At 41.5% G+C, this 20,815-nt stretch overlaps 2 protein-coding genes across 2 annotated transcripts; one reads left to right on the forward strand and one right to left on the reverse strand.

The window, feature by feature from the left end:
• Nucleotides 1–719: 719 nt before the first annotated feature.
• Nucleotides 720–15,097, reverse strand: sclt1 (sodium channel and clathrin linker 1). The gene is made up of 22 exons (XM_080029025.1): nucleotides 15,045–15,097; nucleotides 14,639–14,682; nucleotides 13,786–13,853; nucleotides 13,648–13,700; nucleotides 13,417–13,489; nucleotides 12,979–13,034; nucleotides 11,417–11,552; nucleotides 10,363–10,485; nucleotides 10,136–10,201; nucleotides 9,300–9,370; nucleotides 8,420–8,510; nucleotides 7,996–8,087; nucleotides 7,480–7,657; nucleotides 6,853–6,951; nucleotides 5,080–5,151; nucleotides 4,895–4,969; nucleotides 4,141–4,283; nucleotides 3,773–3,965; nucleotides 2,373–2,569; nucleotides 1,671–1,749; nucleotides 1,002–1,097; nucleotides 720–856 (listed from the first exon to the last, which is right to left on the reverse strand). The coding sequence occupies exons 2-22, from the start codon at nucleotides 14,670–14,672 to the stop codon at nucleotides 797–799; spliced, it is 2,055 nt and encodes a 684-aa protein (XP_079885151.1). The 5' UTR covers nucleotides 14,673–14,682; nucleotides 15,045–15,097; the 3' UTR covers nucleotides 720–796.
• A 92-nt stretch (nucleotides 15,098–15,189) lies between these two features.
• Nucleotides 15,190–19,011, forward strand: cUnh4orf33 (chromosome Un C4orf33 homolog). The gene is made up of 6 exons (XM_080029978.1): nucleotides 15,190–15,501; nucleotides 15,876–16,069; nucleotides 17,348–17,408; nucleotides 17,513–17,564; nucleotides 17,669–17,868; nucleotides 18,496–19,011. Exons 2-6 carry the CDS (start codon nucleotides 15,889–15,891, stop codon nucleotides 18,590–18,592), a joined length of 591 nt encoding a protein of 196 aa, XP_079886104.1. The 5' UTR covers nucleotides 15,190–15,501; nucleotides 15,876–15,888; the 3' UTR covers nucleotides 18,593–19,011.
• Nucleotides 19,012–20,815: the final 1,804 nt, after the last annotated feature.

Genomic DNA, 20,815 nt, shown 5'->3' on the forward strand with positions numbered 1-20,815 from the left:
CTTTAAAAAGTTTATTAAGTTACATTTTGGTAACCCTTCGTAGTCCCATGTGTGACCACAGCTTATATTAAAAATGTATACGCATGCATGCGCTACAAAACAAACAGTACGAAATAAAATGCAACAATTGTGGACAAAGTAGCTGTTGTTAAATTAAGCTAAACTTTGCTAGCTTAGGTAGCCAATGTTAATTAATAACTGAAGTTATTTCAAACGATAACGTGTACTATCTCTGTAATATCTGTAAACAAAGTCTTATCGAGTCAGCATCTTTTTCGAGAGGTGTTCAATCATACCTACCGTTTCTTTTATTCAGCTCCAAAATGTTTTTGATATAACTTAGCTTTGTAAAACTACAACATAGCGTAAAGGTGGCTGACCTAGTGAGGTTTACCGTTTCCTAGCAACAACATTCTCTCCCATCATGCAACGCAGCCAAACAAAGGCACGTTGCTGACAGTTTTTTCCCCCCCTAACATCCTGTCACTTTTACATCATGCAAAGAAGCAGATTTTCAGGACCCAAAACACTGAATTCCTCTTAAACCTTATTCATATTTACACACACAATAAAGAGCAAGGTGTATTTTGTAGTTATAACAACGTTTATTTTGCATACAACACACAATACATAATTCATTAATTTAAATACAATTCACTAGGAAAACTTTGTACAACATTAGTGTAAAACATTGGAACATGTCACCAGAGTACTGACAACCCCATTGTTTGTTTTTTTTTGCTTTTGGCCAGAATGTTGACATAATATTAACAATGTGTGCAACAGTGAGGCGCCGTCATACAGTCTCTGGATCAACCATAGCAGTCTTCCTCCGTTGCGTCGCCAACATACTCAGCTGTTCAAAGAAAAAAAATATATATATATAGCACAGCAGATAAATAACATCAGTATTCTTTCAACAAGGAGAGAGAAAAAAACATGTACAAGGCCCAGCACTTCACCCTATCTCCACACAGGGCATGTACTGGAGTTACACATACCTGTTGTGTAGCAGTAGTTGCCCTTTGTTCAGCTTGTGTCAGTCGTCTCTGGAGACGACTCGCCTTCTCTTGATACTCCGCTAGCTGCCTCTCATACTGCACAAACATGTAAAAAATATTCACATGGCGTCAAACACAAAAGTTACTGTGTTAAAGCAATTATCACTACAAAATTACAATTTTGCTGGCAGTAGTCAGTGGGTGTGGGTTCTGCATTTATAAATATGCAGAAAGTGTGAGGCAATGTTCATGTTGTTAATTAGTAGCACTCATTTGCTAATGAACGAACCACACTTTTAGCTCATCGTACATTCTCTGAACCTAAGACTGAGCACAACACCCACAGTCTATCCATGCAAGCTCCCATTAATCTTGTCACCCTTATTTCGCCCCTTCTGCAACTACATAATTATAATTTTGCAGTTATGCAGTACTGTAAATGTATGACAATATGTTAAAATGATTTGGAGCTGCTTGTGTGAGCACACTGTTACAAAGGAGATTGACATTTGAAGAGACTAACAGCAGAAGGGAGGACATTTTACAGTTTATCTTATAACACTAGAATCTTCTAAGAATATCTCACAGCATCCTCTCCCTTGTTGTGAAAATCAAGCTGCAGGGTTGTGTGAGTGAGTGTGTGTGTGCGTGTGTGTGTGTTACACAAACCTCAGCAATAGTATTATGGTCCATTTCGAGCTGCAACTCCAGCTCGTGTGATCGCTGCTTCTGTCGATTCAGCTCTGCCCTGAAATAGACATTAAAAAAGAGCTAAGCCACTTATCGCTGAGACAAGAACATCTATGAAGAATGATTTTCAAGCGTTCCAACATGTTCAATATTTCAAACACATCTCTGCGTAGCACAGCTGTTGCTGAGGGCAAAACAACATCAAGAGGTAAGTCAATTTCAGTTCTTTACTGTTATCAAATATTTGGTGCAGCACCTTAGCTGTTGGTTACTCTTTGATACAGTATATGTGATAAAACAACAAACAGTCCTAAGGCAGTATCAGAAGTATTTTATTTATTTCATAGAAAACACTGTATTGCACTTGAAAATGATAAAAGTGTTGTATTTAATATTAATTGATGTATTACATCTTAATTCAATCCGTCTCATATCGAGGATCAGAACTGTGTTGTCTGTCGATTACAGAAAATGTCTGCTCATCCTGCTGGCTCCTTTTTAGCACCATGTTGCATCACTGAAAGATGACGTTAGAGTTGAGTTTTTTTCATTCAAGTTCTCTATTATTTTAGGCTATAAACTGACACTTTTGGTATTGAACACCCATTTACCTTGCTTATTTTGAATCCTTCTTTCCCTTTTTTTTTTAGTTAAGTTAATTCTACCTTCACACGTTCTTACTTGAGGGCTGTGATTTTAGTCTCAAAGGCCTGAACCAGGTTCTTGGCTTCGTCTTTCCAGCGCTGGGTGCTTTTCTGCTGCGCTGTGAGGAGACGCGTCAAGTCAACACTGGAGCTGCGGCTGCTTTCCTCCAGCTCCTGCACCCGTGCATCCAGCCCCTGCTCCTTCAGGTTGTACTCCTGCTCCATCTGTGACACCTGAAGGTAGGGCAAGAGAACGGAGGCATGGGTCACCTTGCTTGTCCAAAATGAATGTGAATCAATGAAGACGATTGGATGCCATAAATGCTGCTGTGTAAGTTGTCATTCGCTAATATTATCCCTTCATGAAAGTATGACTTTCTCAGTTTTTAATGCCTGCCAACTGTCCCCTCACTTTCTATGCAAGTCTAGATATTCAGCTCAGATACAGTTTTCAAACTTTAAATTGTAAGTGGTTGTATGGTAAACACTGCAGATCAGGATTTTTTTTTCCTTTCCCTAATGCTTCCATCTTTACTCCCTTTCTTCAGAAAAGGGCACCACACTTTTACAAATGAGGATAAGTTTACACGTCGTTAAATACCGCTAATGATCCTGAACGAACCGTTATACAATGTCATCTGTGGCTTTATGTGGGCTTTAGCAGGAGCTTTCTAGAGTGTGAGAAAATAATCCTGACAATATCATCAGAGCTTAATCAGCCTGAGCTTTGAGAGAGGAAATTTAATTCTGGAAAGGCTTAGCTACACATTGAAGGTGTGTAGATTTGAAGAAATGCCGACATTTGCCAGGCATGGATGGTCTAACAAATGTTATAAAAGTTGTTGAGTTGCATTTTGGGAATTGTAGGATCCCAGAGATTTAGAGTTTCACCCACACTTTGGACAACAGCTATGTTTGCCACTGCTTCCTTCACTTGCTTGAAGCAGGAGAAGGGGATGACACTGTTGGTCTGTTTGTTTATTGACCAGTGTGGTGTCGACTGAAATATCTAAACAACGCTTGGATGGACTGTGTCAACATTTTGCACAGGAATTCATGTTCCCCAGAGGATGAAGCTTACAGAATGTATCATTCCTGTGACATTTCCTGTGGTGCCCCCATGAGGTTGACATTTGTGCTCCCGACTTTTCCTTCGACGGATTGCCATGAACTTTGGAACAGAAATTCATGTTCCCCCCAGGACTTCGATCCCCTGACATTCTCATCATGCGTTAATTAGCTAATGTTAGCATGCTAACACGCTAAGCTGACATGCTTGCATTTGGATTCTAGTCAAAAAAATTTTTTATATAGCCTGATATAGCAAATTTGCCTCAGGGGCCATAAGAATATGTCCGGACCGGCATACGTAGGACATAGGACATGAGGAGGTTCTTGCTAAGAGCATCCACTCCTTCATTTCTAAGGTGAAGTTACCTGCTGTTTGGCTTTCTTTTGGACTAGCAGGCTGGCTTTCCGCAGCTCATCCATCTCCCTGCAGAGCTGCAGGTTCTCCTGTTGCAGCAGCAGCCTCTCGTCACTGACGCCGACACACTCGTCCCGGGCCGAGGCCAGGGAGCCCTGCAGCCGCCGCACTTCTTCCTGGCAGCGCGACAGCTCCTCACTGTATCTGCAGAGGGACAGACCAATCAAGAATACAGGCTTTAAAGGGACCAAAGGAGGACATTTTATTTTTTACATAACCGTTATAATTGGCAGAAGATTGAGCCACCATGTGGGGCATCTGCGAGCGCTCCAGGATGGGAGAAGGAATCCAGTAAAGGGTGACATCTAGCTACACTTACTCGACCTCCATCTTTTTCAGTTTCTTCAGAGTGCTTTGCAGAGTGAGGCTCACGTCTTCTTTCATCCTCTCTGCATCTAGACACCTCTGATGAAGGGCATCGATCTTCCTGAACTCTGGCTCTGCCCTGCCCTCCTTATACACCTGTAACACAATAGTCACAGATGGCATTTACACAAACATTGCATGTGCTCAATTATTAAAATAAAAAAAAAAAAACTCACAACACAAATCCCATCAGAACTCTAATGGCTTTTTCACAGCTCAATGTCAATACCAAGGTCGGAACCAAGGTTTATTCATTTTTTATCCACTGTATAGATTTTACCCATTTAGGTTTGGTTTCACATTGAAATTTTGCAAGCGCCCTTAAGACATTTCCCAGACATACCCACGTCCTGTGTTCATTAAATTAGCTGTGTCTCCCTTTGATTGGTTTGTGGGAGTTTGTCTGATGTTTGCGGTTCTATTTCAGTGGGTAGCCTGCATTAGTTTGAATGAATGAATGAATGAATGAAGAAAAATGTCTAAACAGATATATCTTCAGCAGCTCTTATAATAGTTCAGGTTGCCGTCTAGGCAACACACACCTTCCGCTTTGACTACAGTTGTTAAAAAATAAAAACGTGACTCACATGGTTTGGATCAAACGGAAAAGTCTGAAAGTCTGGACGGAACAAGGTAGGTGTGAAAGCCCCCTAAAGGTAACTCCAGCAGCTTCTTTTCAATGGCTTCACGGATACTTTCAAACATACCTTCTCTAGCTCCTCCTCTACAGCTTTTCTCTCCCGCAGGGACCTTTCAATCTGAGACTCTTTATCTGCACACTCCTGGAAAGAGAGAAAAAGAATAGGGGGGAGGAATAAACCTTGAGTAGACAGTAGGCAGAGACTGAAAATAAGATCCGGAGTAATGTCTAAAAGGGTATTCAGGTTCTTACCAGCTGTAGTGCAGACAGCTCCTCGGCCATACGGTGGATTTGGCCGTTGCACTGCTTGCGCACATTATCAACCTGTTAGAGATAAAGTAACACAGTTCCTAAATGAGCAATGGCTACTGGGATATGGGTAGTGCACCAGTGCTTCCTACAGAAGGACAGTACCTTTAATTAGACAAGAAAGAAACTACTTGGGAGCTGGCACTTCATTTTTGAACTTCTGCAGAGTTATTTTCCCTTATGGGCAACACATTCAGACCATTAAAATCATCTGGATGTTATCAGTCCACATCACTGTGGCTGGAAGTATTTTTGTGTCTTGACCATTTTAAGAAAAGAGGTATTCCAATGTGTCAAGCAAATATTTGTCTTTAATTTCAAAGATTAAGGCCGATAGAAAAAAGCAGTTAAATGATAATATTATGAACTGATAAAGGGAATGTCAATATTGCATGACAGTCGATAAAATACAAGTTGTGAATAAAAAATGTATGTGGCCAAAATGAAATGAACGTCAAGACACAAATAAATATGCAGCAGTAACTATGTAATGTAATTATTTACTCGATGGTAATAACTTTGATTTGCGTTCTCTGTCTATACTGTATTTGCCAGTTTAAGAAAACAGAAAAACAAAGAGACAAAAGTCTTAAATGAGACAGAACAAGTGTGTATATTATGTACTAAGGCAATGTGATAGAGATAGAGAAACCCCTTTAATGTAGAAATGTGTTACAAATTAGCTTTGGCCATCCTGGTTGTCTCAGATTCTAAGACGCCGACCATGTTTTTAAGTCCCACAGTTCAGGTCTGGCCCGGGGACCTCTCTTTCCTGCTATTTCCTTTCACCACTCTACTGTCCACTAAGAAAATAATGGCAGAATTTCCCCTCATAAAACTAGGTGATGATGAAAGGTAGAATAATTTCTTCTTAGTCTGCTGTTTCATGTACCTGAGACCTATGGAGACACTGCTCCATAGCGCTACTAGTGGTCAAAACTTAACTTTAAGCTGTTTGAAGAGCGCATAGTGGTACTTCAGGTAAGTATGAGTGGAAGCAATTTTACGATAAATTCTTCATCACAACACTGAATAGCGAATCAAAGTGAAGATTAGGTAAACGTGGGATTAAAGTGAAAAAATTGCCTCAATTTGGTCGCAATGTTTCACCTCAGCCTCCAACTCGATGAGAGAATTATGTGAAAGGCAAGTGAAGGTCCAATATTTACAGAGTCTAACACATCAATAGTTTCTTGCTAAAAAAACATAATTTGCCTGCCAGCCAAAGGCTAAAATGACAGCAAGCGCTGCAGTCATACTGGCCCTCATTACCAGGATTAAACAGTTGAAGGGACTTGATGAAGAAGACCCATTAGTTGAGCATTAATCACTGTGTCCCCGACTGAGGTTAGGCATGGGGAAAGAGTGTTGCTTTTGGGTAAGTACACCAGAACAGTTTGAGGCTACCATGTAGGGCTAATTATAAATGTGAAAATTGGGTTTTTTGTAGCTCTACAGATAATCATGTTTTTGAGAATTTAAGTATACAGAGGTGGAATCAAACATCTCAACATAATCCGGTGCTTTTAAGTATTGTTGTGATACATTTAAAAACATAAGCAGATTTAAGTCACCCATTTAAGAGAATTAGAATTAACTGTAATTAAAATATATTTTGATATTTTCTAGGTTTTAAGGTCCAATTAGAAACAGCGAACATTCTTTTCATGTAAATTCAGCTCTTTATCAACGCAACACTATTCAGTAACTCCCCACCTCTTTTCTGGTGCGGACTGCAGCATCCTGGATTAACTGTCTGATGGCCTCCTGTGTCTTCTCAAGCTCTTCTGTCTTCTGTTTCTCTCTTAACAGCGACTGAAAGGGAGAGAGGGTAGAGAAAGACACAGCTACACATTTTAGTGGGCAAAGTTGGAAAGTGCTAAAGGGATGTCAACACCAGTCAGTGGATAGTGAAAGAAAATAAGAGACAAAAGCCTTGTTTCCACTGAGTGGTGTGGTACGCATTACTTGGCATTTCCACTGTCGAAAGTTGGAAAGGGTACCAAAATAAGTTAACTGTGTCACACCTACTTTTGTCACCCTTTTGCTGGGGTACCAAGCTGTCCCAAAAGGTGGAGCTACACACTTTCTCTTCATTGTGCTAATCAGAGGGTTATACAGTGTCTCGCTGCTAAGATGAAAAAATAGTGCCGTAGTGGCTACGGCTAGCGCGTTAAATGTTCAACAGCAGCTGTTGCTGTCCGGCATAAACCCCGCACAAGTAAGGGTTGTTTCTGCAGTGGAATCTCAAGCCAGATCTAGGGTTATCATGCCCTGCCGAACTATGTCGTGCCGAACTGAACTCAGTGGAAACAAGGCAAAAGACATATGTATTACTGTCACCTGGTCCTTCTGCAGCGCAGCCTCCTCTGCCACTTGGACACTCTCTCTGACTTTGGACAGGGCCTCATACTTCTCCTCTTCTAGGGTGGTGCAACGTGCCTGCAGCTCCCCCACCTTTCTCTCCCACACAGTTTGCTCTCTGCGACCTGCCTCGGCCTCCTGAGACGCAGCTTTGAGTCTGGAAATGGAGAAAAAGCAGTGAGTACCAGCTGTAGAGGGGGGAGGGGGAGACAGGGGACTGCTGCTTGGCTCTGCCACACTGCACCTCTCATGTTAAACCACATGACTTCCCAAAGGATACATACATCGCACTGCTTCCACAAGCTGAACTACTGGCCTTTCTAAAATTGGTTAAAGTGTCGGGCCACAGTTATACATTTCAAGCCAATTTGAAAACTGGAACTTGGTGTGATCATGTCTAGTGACTTTCTCACCTCATCCTTCTGGAGTTTACACCTCAGAATACTGCATCCATTTAGAAAATGACGCTAGAAAAAGGTTGGAGTAAACCTTTACCTGGATTCTAGCTGGCTCAAAGCAGTCTGAAGCTGCTGGAGCCGTCGGTCTGATGCGTCCTCTCGGCCCTGAGCCTCCGCCACCTCTTCCTCCTTAAAACACACACAGGTTATTTTCTGATTCACTGGATGAATCCTTTTGAGAATAAAAATATAGAAACACTTAATGACAAATGGGTGATACCTAAGAACACAGTGATGCCCAAATGCCAAAAAAAAATATATATATGTATATTTTATGGACTAAGAAACATAATAAACTGATATTTCAGTTGTTTCAGAAGTACTGCACTGTGTGTTCAGTCTTGAGGGCACTGATCATATTGTCCACTTCCTTCTCCACTCCCATAACAGTGGAAAATACAATTTTCTTCTGTAATATATTTCTCATTCTAAGCATTTTTTTTTTTGTTATCTTCTCGTACTCGTCTCTGTATCTGGTCCTGGACATTCTGTAGCAGTTTGGTCATCTCATCCACTTTGGCTGTGGCCGTCCTCAGCTCAGTCTTGGACTGCCTACACCAGCAGGATGGAGAGAAAATAACAGTTCAGGAATACAACAACATAGAAGCCTGGCAGGCTGCCATCTTGAATTTACAGTCACTGAATTTGAAGATTACAACTTAATAAATAGTTCCACATTAATGGAAAATACATGTATTGGCTTTCTTTACAATAGTTAGATGAGAAACTCAATATGATGCCTGAACAGTAAATATGAAGCTAGCACAGTTTATGATTATCTTAGATTAGCATAAAGACTGGAAACAGGCAGAAAAAGCTAGCCTGGCTTTGTCCAAAGGTAACACTATCCACCCATCAGTACCTGTGAAACCCACTTGTACACTTCAGTATTGTATGGATTAAACTAATGACCTCTAGGGGTGTTCTCAGGTGGATTCTAGATTTGAACAGAGCTAGGCTAGTTGTTTCCAGTGGTTGTGCTTAGCTAAGCTAGCCAGTTACTGGCTGTAGCTTTCTGTTTACAGCACAGAAATGAGCGAATAAGCGTACAACTAACATTTAAAGCAATGGCCTTTTTCCTCAAGGTAGAAAAGCACAGAGATGTGCTCAACCTGATATACCCAACATGGGGTTAAACTGTGCAAGCTATTTAAATCCAAACTGAGCATCCTGCACCTACTTGCCTTTGTAGAGTAACTCGGCGTACGTTTTGCTGGTGCAACCTGCTGTATTGTTCACAGCTCAGTGGCCATTGAGCAAAAGTATAAACATGATGCCGGAAATTCACAGAGCAAGACCTCTGGCTGCAGCCATTTTTAAATGTGCGAGGCCTTTAGTTACCTGAGCTGGCTGTGGAGCTCCTCCATCTCCGTGCTCTGCTCTGTCACCGTCTTCAGGAACTGCTGGTTAGTCTGTGTGTGACACGAGAGACAAGACTGCCATTTGTGTGGCATGACTCCAAACACACACCTGGAACTTTATCCCAAAGTTATTCCCCCACCGAAAATATATCTCACAAAACTTTCTTTGTCCTTGTAGAGAAAAACCTTAAGGAGCCCCTGTCAGTCATTCATGGCTACAAAGTCACTTCTTCTCCCATACAGCAAGTGAAAAAGGCTACAAGTGGGAGAAGTCACAGAGGGAAAGCCCAAGGCTTGCCTTCTCATTAAAAATGCATCAAAGGGATATAGTATTACTGTCCCTTCAAACACCAAATTGTGTACTATGTGAGTACCAGGCACATTTGTTTGTGTGTGTGCATGGGTCTGTATGTGTATAAATAAATAAATAATAAAATAATATGCTACGCCTTAATCTCCAAGTAGGGAAGGGCTTCAAGATTACTGTCTAAATGGAGTACAAACCGTTTGACTGTAGGTGTGTGTGTGTGTGAGAGAGAGAGAGAGAGAGAGCGAGAGAGAGGCTAGTGTATAACAGTATGTTCTCGGAGAGGAAGAGCTATGGTAGTTAGAGGATTACCGTCCAAGCTGATACTCCATTATCCAACCAGGACAGTTCTGGCTGACTCCCAGAGTGATTTAGAAACCGATTCACTTGGTGACAAGATTAATTATTAGAGCGGGGCTAATTTCGGGGAAGAATTGCACGCAGCGTTTCGATCCCATGGCTAATTAGAAGGCAATAATTTAACACACTTTTAATTAACCATCACTTACCGATTCCAGCCGCTGATTGGCCACTTGAAGTTTGTGCGCGTGCTGCTGGAACTGAACAAGCTGACTCTGTGACGGAAACACAGGCATTAAATAGAAGTTAACAGCTTGTTAATACCCCGTGCTTACATCGAGCATTTACTAAGGCCAAACTGCTCCAATTAGCCTCATTTCTATGATAGTGGCTCCCTCTAGTGGTGCATGGTTGATGTGCTAATATTGCACTGCACCTTGAGCTGCTGCCTTTGAGCGTCCATGCTCCGTCCATCAGAGCTGGTCTTCTGGTAAACCTGTTGGAGTCGGGCCAGCTCCTGGGCCGCTGTCTGCCACAGCTCCACGGCCTGCTGACGCTCCTAAACACACACACACACACACACACACACACACACACACACACACACACACACACACACACACACACACACACACACACACACACACACACACACACACACACACACACACACACACACACACACACACACACACACACACACACACACACACACACACACACACACACACACACACACACAGGGATCTATGCATAAGGAACAATACCAACAATCTCAGTAGATTCAGGGGAGGGACAAGAAATAACATAGTGTAGAACAGGCACTAGCAGTGTAGAAAACAGCTTAACTGTAAGAGAAGAACCGCTCCAAAATGCTCTTATTGTTATGTTGTGTGTCTTGTTAGTGAGCCAACACCAGACTCTGAAGTCACTGGGGCTTTGTTGGGAGTTATTAAAGTGTGCAAAGATGACAACTTCATTATAAGGCCAGTGCTGCGTGGAGCAACTGGGACCCGCTGCTGTTGTTGCCATTGCTGCTATTGCTGTTGTCAGTAAGTAGCTGCAACGCGCGAGCCAGCTCCTCAAAATACAATTAGGTCTTGATCTCTTTAGCTAGTCTACATATGTAAACTACACCAGGTGCAGTATGTTAATATGAAGGAGTAAATGTTGTTGGTAAGCAACTTTGACAGAAATAGGCAGAGAAAGAAGAAGGCTTTGGAAATAATAAATTACAGTCTCCTTAAATATGGAATTATAATCGTAGCACGCTGCATTTCAATGCACACAGGGCTTTTGCTGTAACAGTCGTACTTGCGTAAATACTATTTCATACCCCACATTATTATGTCACATCGCTGACTATAATCCCACATGTGCTATTGTAACATTAGGTTACCATTTTAGCTATGCTTCAAAGTAGCTTAGTAACACAGTCTTGCTACAGGATGTAGTGGGAAACAAGCCCCCAGAGTGGGACACATGCAGACCTGTTCAGACAGCTGGACCTGTTCTTGGAGGTTCCTGATGACTGCCTCCTCCTCCAGTGTGCTGCCCTCCGCTGCTGCAGCCACCGGCAGGGCATGGAGCTGCTTCTCAACAGACTCCCTCAGCTCTGCATGCAACCTGGGTTTGTAAAGAAAGGGTCATTATAAAAAAGAATAGAATGAGCTTTTGATTTGGATGTATTTATGTAGTCACTAAAGGACCCTTTATTAGGCTGCTCAAAAATGCCTTGATTATCAACAAGGAACACCTAGGGTGTATTCACACATGCCGTGTTTAGTTCGGTTGAAACGAACTCAGATGCACTTCTGCCTTCGGTGCGCATCTTTCAGGCAGGTGTGAATACAGCAATCGCACTCGGGTGCGGACCAAACAAACGCTCCGAGACCCAGCTGAAGAGGTAGTCTCGATGCGTTTCCAAACGCACTCTGCTGCAGTTCGTTTGTGGTGTGAATTTGTTCGGACTCGATCCGACCCAAATGCAGGAGGCACTGTGCCTTTTCTTTCTTTTCTTTTTTAATAAATAGCCGTCAGCTTCACATTATGGGAAAGTGTTGTTGTCACCATTATTAGGAAGATTAGTTGTGGTTTGACCGGGAGCCCAGAACAATATAAATGCTGAATGTGTTCAGCGATCAGATGAAGGAGAGGGGAGCGTCTCTCGCACAGTGCCAACAGGTTCACGCTGCGCAAGAAGTGTGTGTTTTTATTTTGCTTCCCATGTACGGGACCGTCAATACTATCCCCGTGTCAGTTTGGAGCTGAACTGCGCCGACCCAGCTGATACACAGCTTAATCAGCTGAGTGTCAGCTTGAGCCTATTCTTCTCGCGTGACGCGCATCCAGCACCAAAAATACAGTAAAAATGATGTTTCACATCGTAGGCTACAAGCCACATAACGTGGCATTGACATAGGGCTACGTATTATAACCATATGAAACAACAATAATTTGATGTTTTTCCTCTTTATTTATAGGTTAGATGTAGGCCCTTTTATTATTTTTAGCCCCATATTATATCAATGATATATATTTCGCAGTTTAAACTTCGTGCTTCCTGTTTCTCTCCACCCCAGAATGTCTGTCCAATGAATGAATGACCTCAGATCACGTGTGGTTTTGCTTCGTAATGCTGGTTCACTTGCAAAAGGGGCAATATGAAAGTGGACCACACCAAACAAAAAAAATCAAAACTCTATTTGGTCTGGACCAAAGCAAGTGCACTAGCGGACTTTCCCAGTGTGAATACACCCCTAAACTAACATTAATCTAACTGTGACTAAGTGATTTTTGTTGGGACATACAAGGGAAATTAAACTACAATCCAGTACATCTAACTTTGTGTGTGTGTGCATGACTGTGGGTCTTTCTGTCCTCTGAATTTGCCCGTCGACTGTTCATCCGATCTGCTCCACACTTGGCGGTGTACTGCTGCGTAGGACCCGGGGCAGTGCGGTGCCGACTCACTGTGAAGTTGTTTGGATCAGCGGTTGTGTGGAAACCCACAAAGCCAGCCGCATGTTGACACCAGTAGGAGTTTTCCTACCTTTCGTTCTCCTTGACAACTCGGTCCAACTTCACTTTGACGTCTGTCATCTGCGCCTGTGCGGATAGAAATGAGCAGATTCAATACAGAGTGTTATTCATTAGTCAAGACACCTGCAATGCTATTTTAGTCCCTGCCTATGGACATTTGAAAAGCAACGCAAGGTTAGAAAATATAACTTTAGTATTCTTTAAAGAAAGCCGAGCAAAGTATGTTAGAAGACTATGATCAAGAGATGTTCACCACGCAGTTCAATTGTGTGTGTTGTGTGCTGAACTTTCTCTTACTAAACATGTCTAGAGCTTTGCACTGATGGTCTCGTTTGCTGTTACATGTCATGTATGATCATCAGAGGAAAAATTAGACTGTTTCAGAAATATTTCAAAGTTCCTCGTAGCACCTTTCATTTGTGCATCTCATGGTTTCAGTGTTTCTCACCTGGTATTTCTTCAGCTGTTCGGTCATTTCATCCATGTGCCGGTCATACTCCGCTATCAGAGGAGCCATGACACTGTAACACAGACCAATAATGACGTCACTTCTTGTGTAGTAATTTTTTTTTTATTAAATTGAAAGTATTTACTCTCCAGTTAACCATATAAGAGAATGTTATTTAAATAAGAATGTGGTGACTACAATACAAAAAAAAAGACTCTTATTGCGCCAGACCTTCTATCCGAGATCCAGGGTGAAGGAGACTCTCCCCGTCCTGGCTCCTCGACCTGAGGAAAATAGGAAATGCAGCGTTAACCAAATCGTAGCTAAACCTTATTCATTTGATAGAGGTTTTTACAGGTGCCTCTGTACCTGAGATGATGTGAATTGAGAACGATGCCCATTCTGATACTGGCTGAGAGCCAAGCCCAACCTTTGGACTGTCAACACAGAGACGTGAACACAAACACACACACAAGTCAAGTTATAAAAGCTTTTCGGGGAATGGTAAAATATAACACCAGGAGCTAGTTACAGTTCTAAGTTATTTCAAACGTTAAGAAGAGATTCAGACATGGCGATAAATAATCGACAAGAGCACGTATTTAAAAAGGCAGCAAAAATGATAGATGGGGTAAACAGAAAACTAATGCAGGAGGCGAGAGACACAAAGTTGTGAAATGATGAAGTGAACCAATGTGTGTATCCATCAAGCCTTCAAGAGAAGCCAAAACCAGAAAAACATTTGAATATTAACATTAAGTCCTGCTTTTGGGCAGAGAAGTTAAATCATTTCACCAAAAATATTTCATATAGCTCATTTAAGGTAACTTCTATGTATGTGTAAGTAATTTAGAGCCGTCTGTCAGATTTAGAGGATACATGTCAGACCTAAAGGAGCTTGATTCACCCCCAAAATGAAGCGTCATTTAAGTATGTACATAGGTGTAGGGAACAGTGATTGTCATATATAATCATAAAGCATGACTCCCTCTGGGATTATTGATGAATAATGCCCCCATATTGTACTATAACTGTGTATTTACTGGATAAATTGCAACCTTCTCCAAACACACAAGTCTACAACAGCACAGTAGACAATAGACATTCTAATAGTAATTATGGAGCTGTCATGATTATTCTGATTTCACAGCTTCCTATGAACCGATTTTGTGCTGGACACACTCATTGAACAGACATAGCGTCCTCCCTGGTATGTCCTTACCGTGATCTCGTAAAAACTCGACCTCAGCCTCCATACTGAAGCTGCTGTCAAGATGAAAACAAAACAGTTTATGTTGACGAGTAAAACACGAACACAACTAGCTTTGCTAACTGATCATTGACGTTTAGATAGAAGCATGCACATTGCGGAAGTTTAAAACGTGTCCCTTAAAAATAAATTACGAAGCTGCTAAACATCATATACCTTGCGTTACCCGTGGTTACCAGGTGAAGCCAACGCTAGCTAGGTCAGCTTGCTAGTAAATCTCAGCAGAGTTTAGCTAGCTACCTAAACAAGTTACATCTGTTAAACAAGCGGCTAATTTGCAACGCAGTACATTTACATAGAAAGTGGCGCTTGCGAATGAAAAAAACTGTATTATTTGAATGCAAAAAAGGGTTTTTACTTCGATATTAAGACGGTTCCGCCGCCCGTTTTGAAGCAAAGTGATGAGAAATATCAACCAATGGCAAAGAAGGTGTGCACTGCAATAGTGTTCCGGTCCATCCAACAGAGAAGTAAGGGGTTCCGCTCTGTGTCAGGATGTCTCAGCCGGATCTATGAGACGGATATGTTTTGGTTTTGAGAAACGAGGTTTGACTATTATTTATGACAATGTTCTAACCAAATTAAAAGAGATAATGTTTTCACACCTACGAGCTCGTCTGGTCGGCCTACGTCAGAAAGTAACAAACGTTTTGGTGTAACATTTGCTGGAACCTATGGATGGAACGCTCTCGGACAGCTGGTCATGTGATTTGCTAACAAAATAAGAGTTTGGTTATTTCTAACAGGTCTACTGGGTAGTTTTTTTGTTTGAAATCAAGTATAGTCTGCAACCAGAACCTGGACCTGGACACCAAGTAAGTTTGATGGCTAACGTTAATAGCTCCAATATTCCCATATCAGGAAGTGTTTAATCATCTTGATAAATTATTAAGTAACAGAACTGCTTTTGACATAAACACAATGATATCAAAGTGCTGAGAGCAGCTGAATGGGGGCGTGCTGTATATTAAGACAGGAGCAGATTAGCTGGAGAGACAGTTGAGAGTATTGTAGCCTGAGTGACTCTTTGGATTTTTGACATCATGGGGGTAACTCATGGACTACAGTTTGTGGCCCTTATCCACATGTTGCTATGCTGTCAATCTCTGTAAGTTTGCAATTGATTGCTGCACTGTGTCACTATGGTGTCATTGCAGGTTCTAATTTTGACTGGATCTTTATTTTACAGCCCTCTTACACAAATGGAGTTCTCGATCCGGCACACCTGGGACAGCAAACCTGTGGAGCATGACCCCATCAGGGTCTTTTTCTCTCCTGGGCAGGGAGGGCTGAAGATGGAGGTGTTTGGTCCCTTCTTCAACGACCCAGCGGCGCCTGCAGGTCCACCTAGTCAGCCCTTCCCTGGACTCTGGGATTATGAAGGTGGGTAAGAAGAAGAAGGTATGTGTGGTGCTGCACTAAGCAGCTTCCTATATGCAAATACAGTGTAGGCTACCTGTAGAATGAGCTATTAGGGATTAGTGACAGATCCATGACAAGGACTATAAGTAAAGTGATTGCAAAAGTGTGATCACAAACAAGACACAATTAATGTTTTAATGGAATTAGTTATGTAGTCACATTGGCAACTAGAATAACTAAAAGTATTTAGTTAAAACTGTTTGGTAAAGTATTCTACAAATCTAAAATGTCTAACCAAAAAGGAACTGACTACTAGAATGACTTCAATGTAGGTTTAATGAAACACATCATGACTTGTTTTTTTGAATGCATTGCTAATAACAAGACCAAGTCATAATTTTGTCAAATATGCCTCAGCCTGCATCTGAGTTTAACTCGTCTAAAAAAAAAGTTGTGAACCATCACCTCTACAACTCACGTATGGGTTAGTTTAATAAATGTAAAACCAAAACAAAAAGTTGTTGTTATTCCCCTGTTTCAATGACCTGACAGATATGAAGGTGTTTGACAGGTTGTAATGAACCAATTCATAAGTGCGTCATTATTCCAGTGACGCACTTTATGGACCTCACAAAGTTTGAATTTATGGACCATTTATGTAATAGATTACATAATATTGTACAGGTTTTGCTTTGATGCCCCCCTCCTCTCCCCCTAAAAGTTGTACTTATGATAACCTTGTTATGGCATTAATGATTTAGGGATTTAGTAGGTATTATGCAATTTAAGGCCACTCTTAAAGTCGAGATAAAAAATATGAATAAGGTCCAATGAGGTTGGAGAGACTATAGGAAACAGCACTGTTTATGAGGCCATAATTGTAATTGCATTATCATTATTATGGTGACACAGCAATTAAACCCTGTGATGAGGTTGAGTAATAACAATCCCATCTAATTGACTTGGAGTAAGTTCGATTTCCGGTTAATGAGCCCCACATATTTGGCCTCATTAATGTTACTTATTAGATTGGAAACCAACCCCATTATAATCTAAGTAGATAATGAGCATTGCTAGGTCAGCAGGCGCCTTCATATCTTATTTGAAAGTTTATGTATGTGTAAATTATTCATCATGTTGTTAAAGCTTTAACTTAAAATGAACGATTAAAACTATTTAATTATTGTCTTTCTCCGGAATAGTTTCGGATGAGGTCAATAGCAATTATAGAAGTTTATTAATGTGGTATTAAAGGTCTTACCTTGCATCAATCATGTTTCTTCTTCTTCTTCTCCTCAGTTGTGGAATCCTTCTTCCTCGATAGCACCACAGACAATTACCTAGAAGTGGAGCTTTGTCCGTAAGTGAAGAGCTACTCTGTTGTATGATCCCTGCCTGTGACCATACTGTATTTTTTATAGACAGCCTTAATACAAACACGCAAACGGTGTGTTTTCATTTCAGACACGGACAGCACCTGATACTGTTGCTGTCAGGAGTCGGCCATGCGTTCATGGTAGGCAGACATCAAGGGACTTATTGAGGGGAGCGGCTGCATTTTGGGTTAGATTTTAAAGTGTTTTTTTATTTTTATTTTCTGTCTCCACATTCTATCTCCAGCAACAACTGCCCATGGTGTTTAGTGCCACAGTCAATGGAGACAGGTGGATGGGTGAGGCTCTCATCCCCTGGTCCTACTTCCCCCCCAACATCAACAAGATGAACTCCTACGCCATCCACGGCTCGGGAGAGAAGCGGACATACGAGGCCCTCTACCCTATCCCAGAGGGGGAGCTAGTGGAAGGCCAGACACCTAACTTGTGAGTATGACTGACTTCTATGAGAGCAGTTGTTTGAGGTCATGTAGGTTCATTGCAGACAGCTATTATCCACAGTAAAACATTGTAAGCCGTACTCAAGCAGTTTAGTGCTGGGGACTTGTGAGGGACAGATTTATGTAGGAGTGGTCAAAATAAAAGCATACAGAGGTCGAGATATCCTGACCTTAAACCCCTTATTATGGCTCAAGCCACAAGAATACTGGATCCTACATTTCCCATAATGCAACTCCATGGCATTTTTTTTTAGACTTCCCATTAATGGTCAATGGCGATGTCTTTCAAAGTCCACACTCCAGTTTGTAGAACAGGCTTTCTGTTGCTACTATGAAGTTATCATTTTTGAAGATTTTCTTAGAGATAGATAGATAGATAGATAGATAGATAGATAGATAGATAGATAGATAGATAGATAGATAGATAGATAGATAGATAGATAGATAGATAGATAGATAGATAGATAGATAGATAGATAGATAGATAGATAGATAGATAGATAGATAGATAGATAGATAGATAGATAGATAGATAGATAGATAGATAGATAGATAGATAGATAGATAGTCAAGTTCCACGCATACTATATTAAATTATCTCTCTGTCCCTTAGCCATCGCCTGGAGTACTTCCAAAATTTCCGCCTGCAAAGCATCATGGGAGAAGGTTGGGTCCAGCCAGTGTCTGATCTGTGGAAAGGAAAGCCCTGAACTGAAACAACAATCCTTTTCACTCTCTCTCTCTCTCTCTCTCTCTCTCTCTCTCTCTCTCTCTCTCTCTCTCTCTCTCTCTCTCTCTCTCTCTCTCTCTCTCTCTCTCTCTCTCTCTCTCTCTCTCTCTCTCTCTCTCTCTCTCTCTCTCTCTCTCTCCATTTCACACACACACACACACACATACACAAACCGCGGCGGCAGAGCAACAGCACAAACACTAATTGACAAGGAACAAAGGGCAATCAATCTTTATTAGTTAATGATGTCAAAAGATATGACAGAAATATGTTATCAGCTTGCCAGAGCACATTAGCCTTTACACAAAGCAGACAGTCACACACACACACACACACACACACACACACACACACACACACACACACACACACACACACACACACACACACACCCACACACCCCAAGGTATTGAACGTCACCTTAAATTGCCTTTGCAGAGTGTGACCCGCAGAGGTTATACTGTGGGTGGTGGCAAGGAATACTCATTCTGAAATTCAGCTTCACTGTAGCCTGTGAATTTCATCTCTGTAAGATGAACCACAGTAGGTTATTGTGGGTCTTTGCCCTGACTTTTAAGACACACACACACACACACACACACACACACACACACACACACACACACACACTCATACACAACAATCACACTGTACTGAAGTGAAATATCTGTTCTTCAGAGCTTTTAAATGAGTGCTATACTATAAAATGGTTGAAAAATGATTTTTGCAATCACTTCACCACCTGTATTGATTTCCTTTTACAATTAATTATGTTTACATGCTGATTACATATTGCTGGCGAAGTGTATTGGTGGTTTGACAATTGTCACTCTAATTGTGATTCTGATGTGGGATCATGTTTCATTGCCAATAAAGTAATGGTTCATTCTTTTGAGAAACAAAGGCCTGGTCCTTAATTTGTAATACTCACATGTCTGGATCAATGGTTAAGGGTTTTGTCTCAGGAAATGAATACCCCCAAAAGGGACATAAGGCCTAACCTCAAACAGTAAGGCCTACTTCAGTAAAACCCTCTGAGAAGTTCAGAGACGTGATAATCACTCTGTTGGCAGAAACATGAGAATAGTCTTTTGTCAGCCAAAAAGATTTGGAGCCCTTGGTTTCACACAGTTTTTCATATACATTCTTAATCAGAAACTAAATTAGTAGGCCTACTCTATAAATACCAAATGCATGTGCAGTTGAAATTTAAAGTAGCAAAACATAAGAATATGCAATTGAATCACAAGTGTTGCAACATTGAACAAAAGTGCAGTACTCAAATAAATGTTATTAGTTACTTTCCAGTACAGGAAGGTTAATACCACTCTTCTGTTTGCTAACCATGTAGCTAATGACTAATGAGCCAGCAGCCAGATAGCTTAGCTTAGCCAAGCATATCCTGGAAAGCACAGGCACCTCTAGCCTGGCTCTGTCCAGTTAACTGAAACGAAACCACCCCACAACCATTCATTGATATAGGCTTCAGGTTATTGTTTGTATTATAGCCAGGGTCATTGTGTCCCCTGTCTTTGTGCTAAGCTAAGGCACGTCTGGCTCAAGCCCCAACCTCAGCGATTTTTACCAGCATCCAATAAGGAAGTGACCCACATTGTAGTACCTTCTGGTGGCCACTAGGGGTGGTACCAAGACTGAGCCATTTTTCTTTGACTCACTTGTTAAACAGGCCGTTTTCACAGTCTTATTAAACCTATTTAGAGCCTGGTCCAAAAAACATTCTAGTCTGTATGTTTAGGTCATATCTCCAAGACAACACTGAGGGGGGTGAATTTTTTTCTAGCAGGCTAGTTTTTATTCTTTTTGGAGGTTAAATTGGCGCGATCTCTTGAGTGACAGCTCTCCGCCCGTCGTCCCTCACTTTGCCTCGGAGGTATACGTCAGCTCGATGGGCGTGTCTCCCTCCCCCCGACGTGACGTCGATTCCCTTTTTTGGCAAGAGGAGTGAGGCAGAGTAAAAATCTCACAAGATGGCGACGCGCATAAACCAGGATTATTGGATGCCGTGTGAATTGTTATCAATTAAACTCTCAATATTATAGTGAGTTAGTGAGTTTCCTAAAATAACACACTCTTCCTTTAACCTGACTGATGTGGAGTACATGTCCTCTTCATGACAAATACTTTTCGAAGAAGTAAGTTGAAAGCTACCCGGAATTTGGAGCTGACTCATCCTGACACTGTG

The sequence above is a fragment of the Ammodytes marinus genome (genome assembly GCF_949987685.1).
Source record: "Ammodytes marinus genome assembly, chromosome: 6".
NCBI classification, from domain to species: Eukaryota; Metazoa; Chordata; class Actinopteri; order Uranoscopiformes; family Ammodytidae; genus Ammodytes; species Ammodytes marinus.

Coding starts and splice junctions, on each gene's coding strand:
- cUnh4orf33 (XM_080029978.1), top strand. CDS start 15,889: ATGGAGTTCTCGATCCGGCACACCTGGGACAGCAAACCTGTGGAGCAT. Junction 17,565..17,668: donor GAGTCGGCCATGCGTTCATG/GTAGGCAGACAT, acceptor TTCTATCTCCAG/CAACAACTGCCCATGGTGTT. Junction 17,869..18,495: donor GAAGGCCAGACACCTAACTT/GTGAGTATGACT, acceptor TCTGTCCCTTAG/CCATCGCCTGGAGTACTTCC.
- sclt1 (XM_080029025.1), bottom strand. CDS start 14,672: ATGGAGGCTGAGGTCGAGTTTTTACGAGATCACG. Junction 5,152..6,852: donor CAGTCCGCACCAGAAAAGAG/GTGGGGAGTTAC, acceptor TATCTCTAACAG/GTTGATAATGTGCGCAAGCA. Junction 1,750..2,372: donor ACTAAAATCACAGCCCTCAA/GTAAGAACGTGT, acceptor TGTCTATTTCAG/GGCAGAGCTGAATCGACAGA.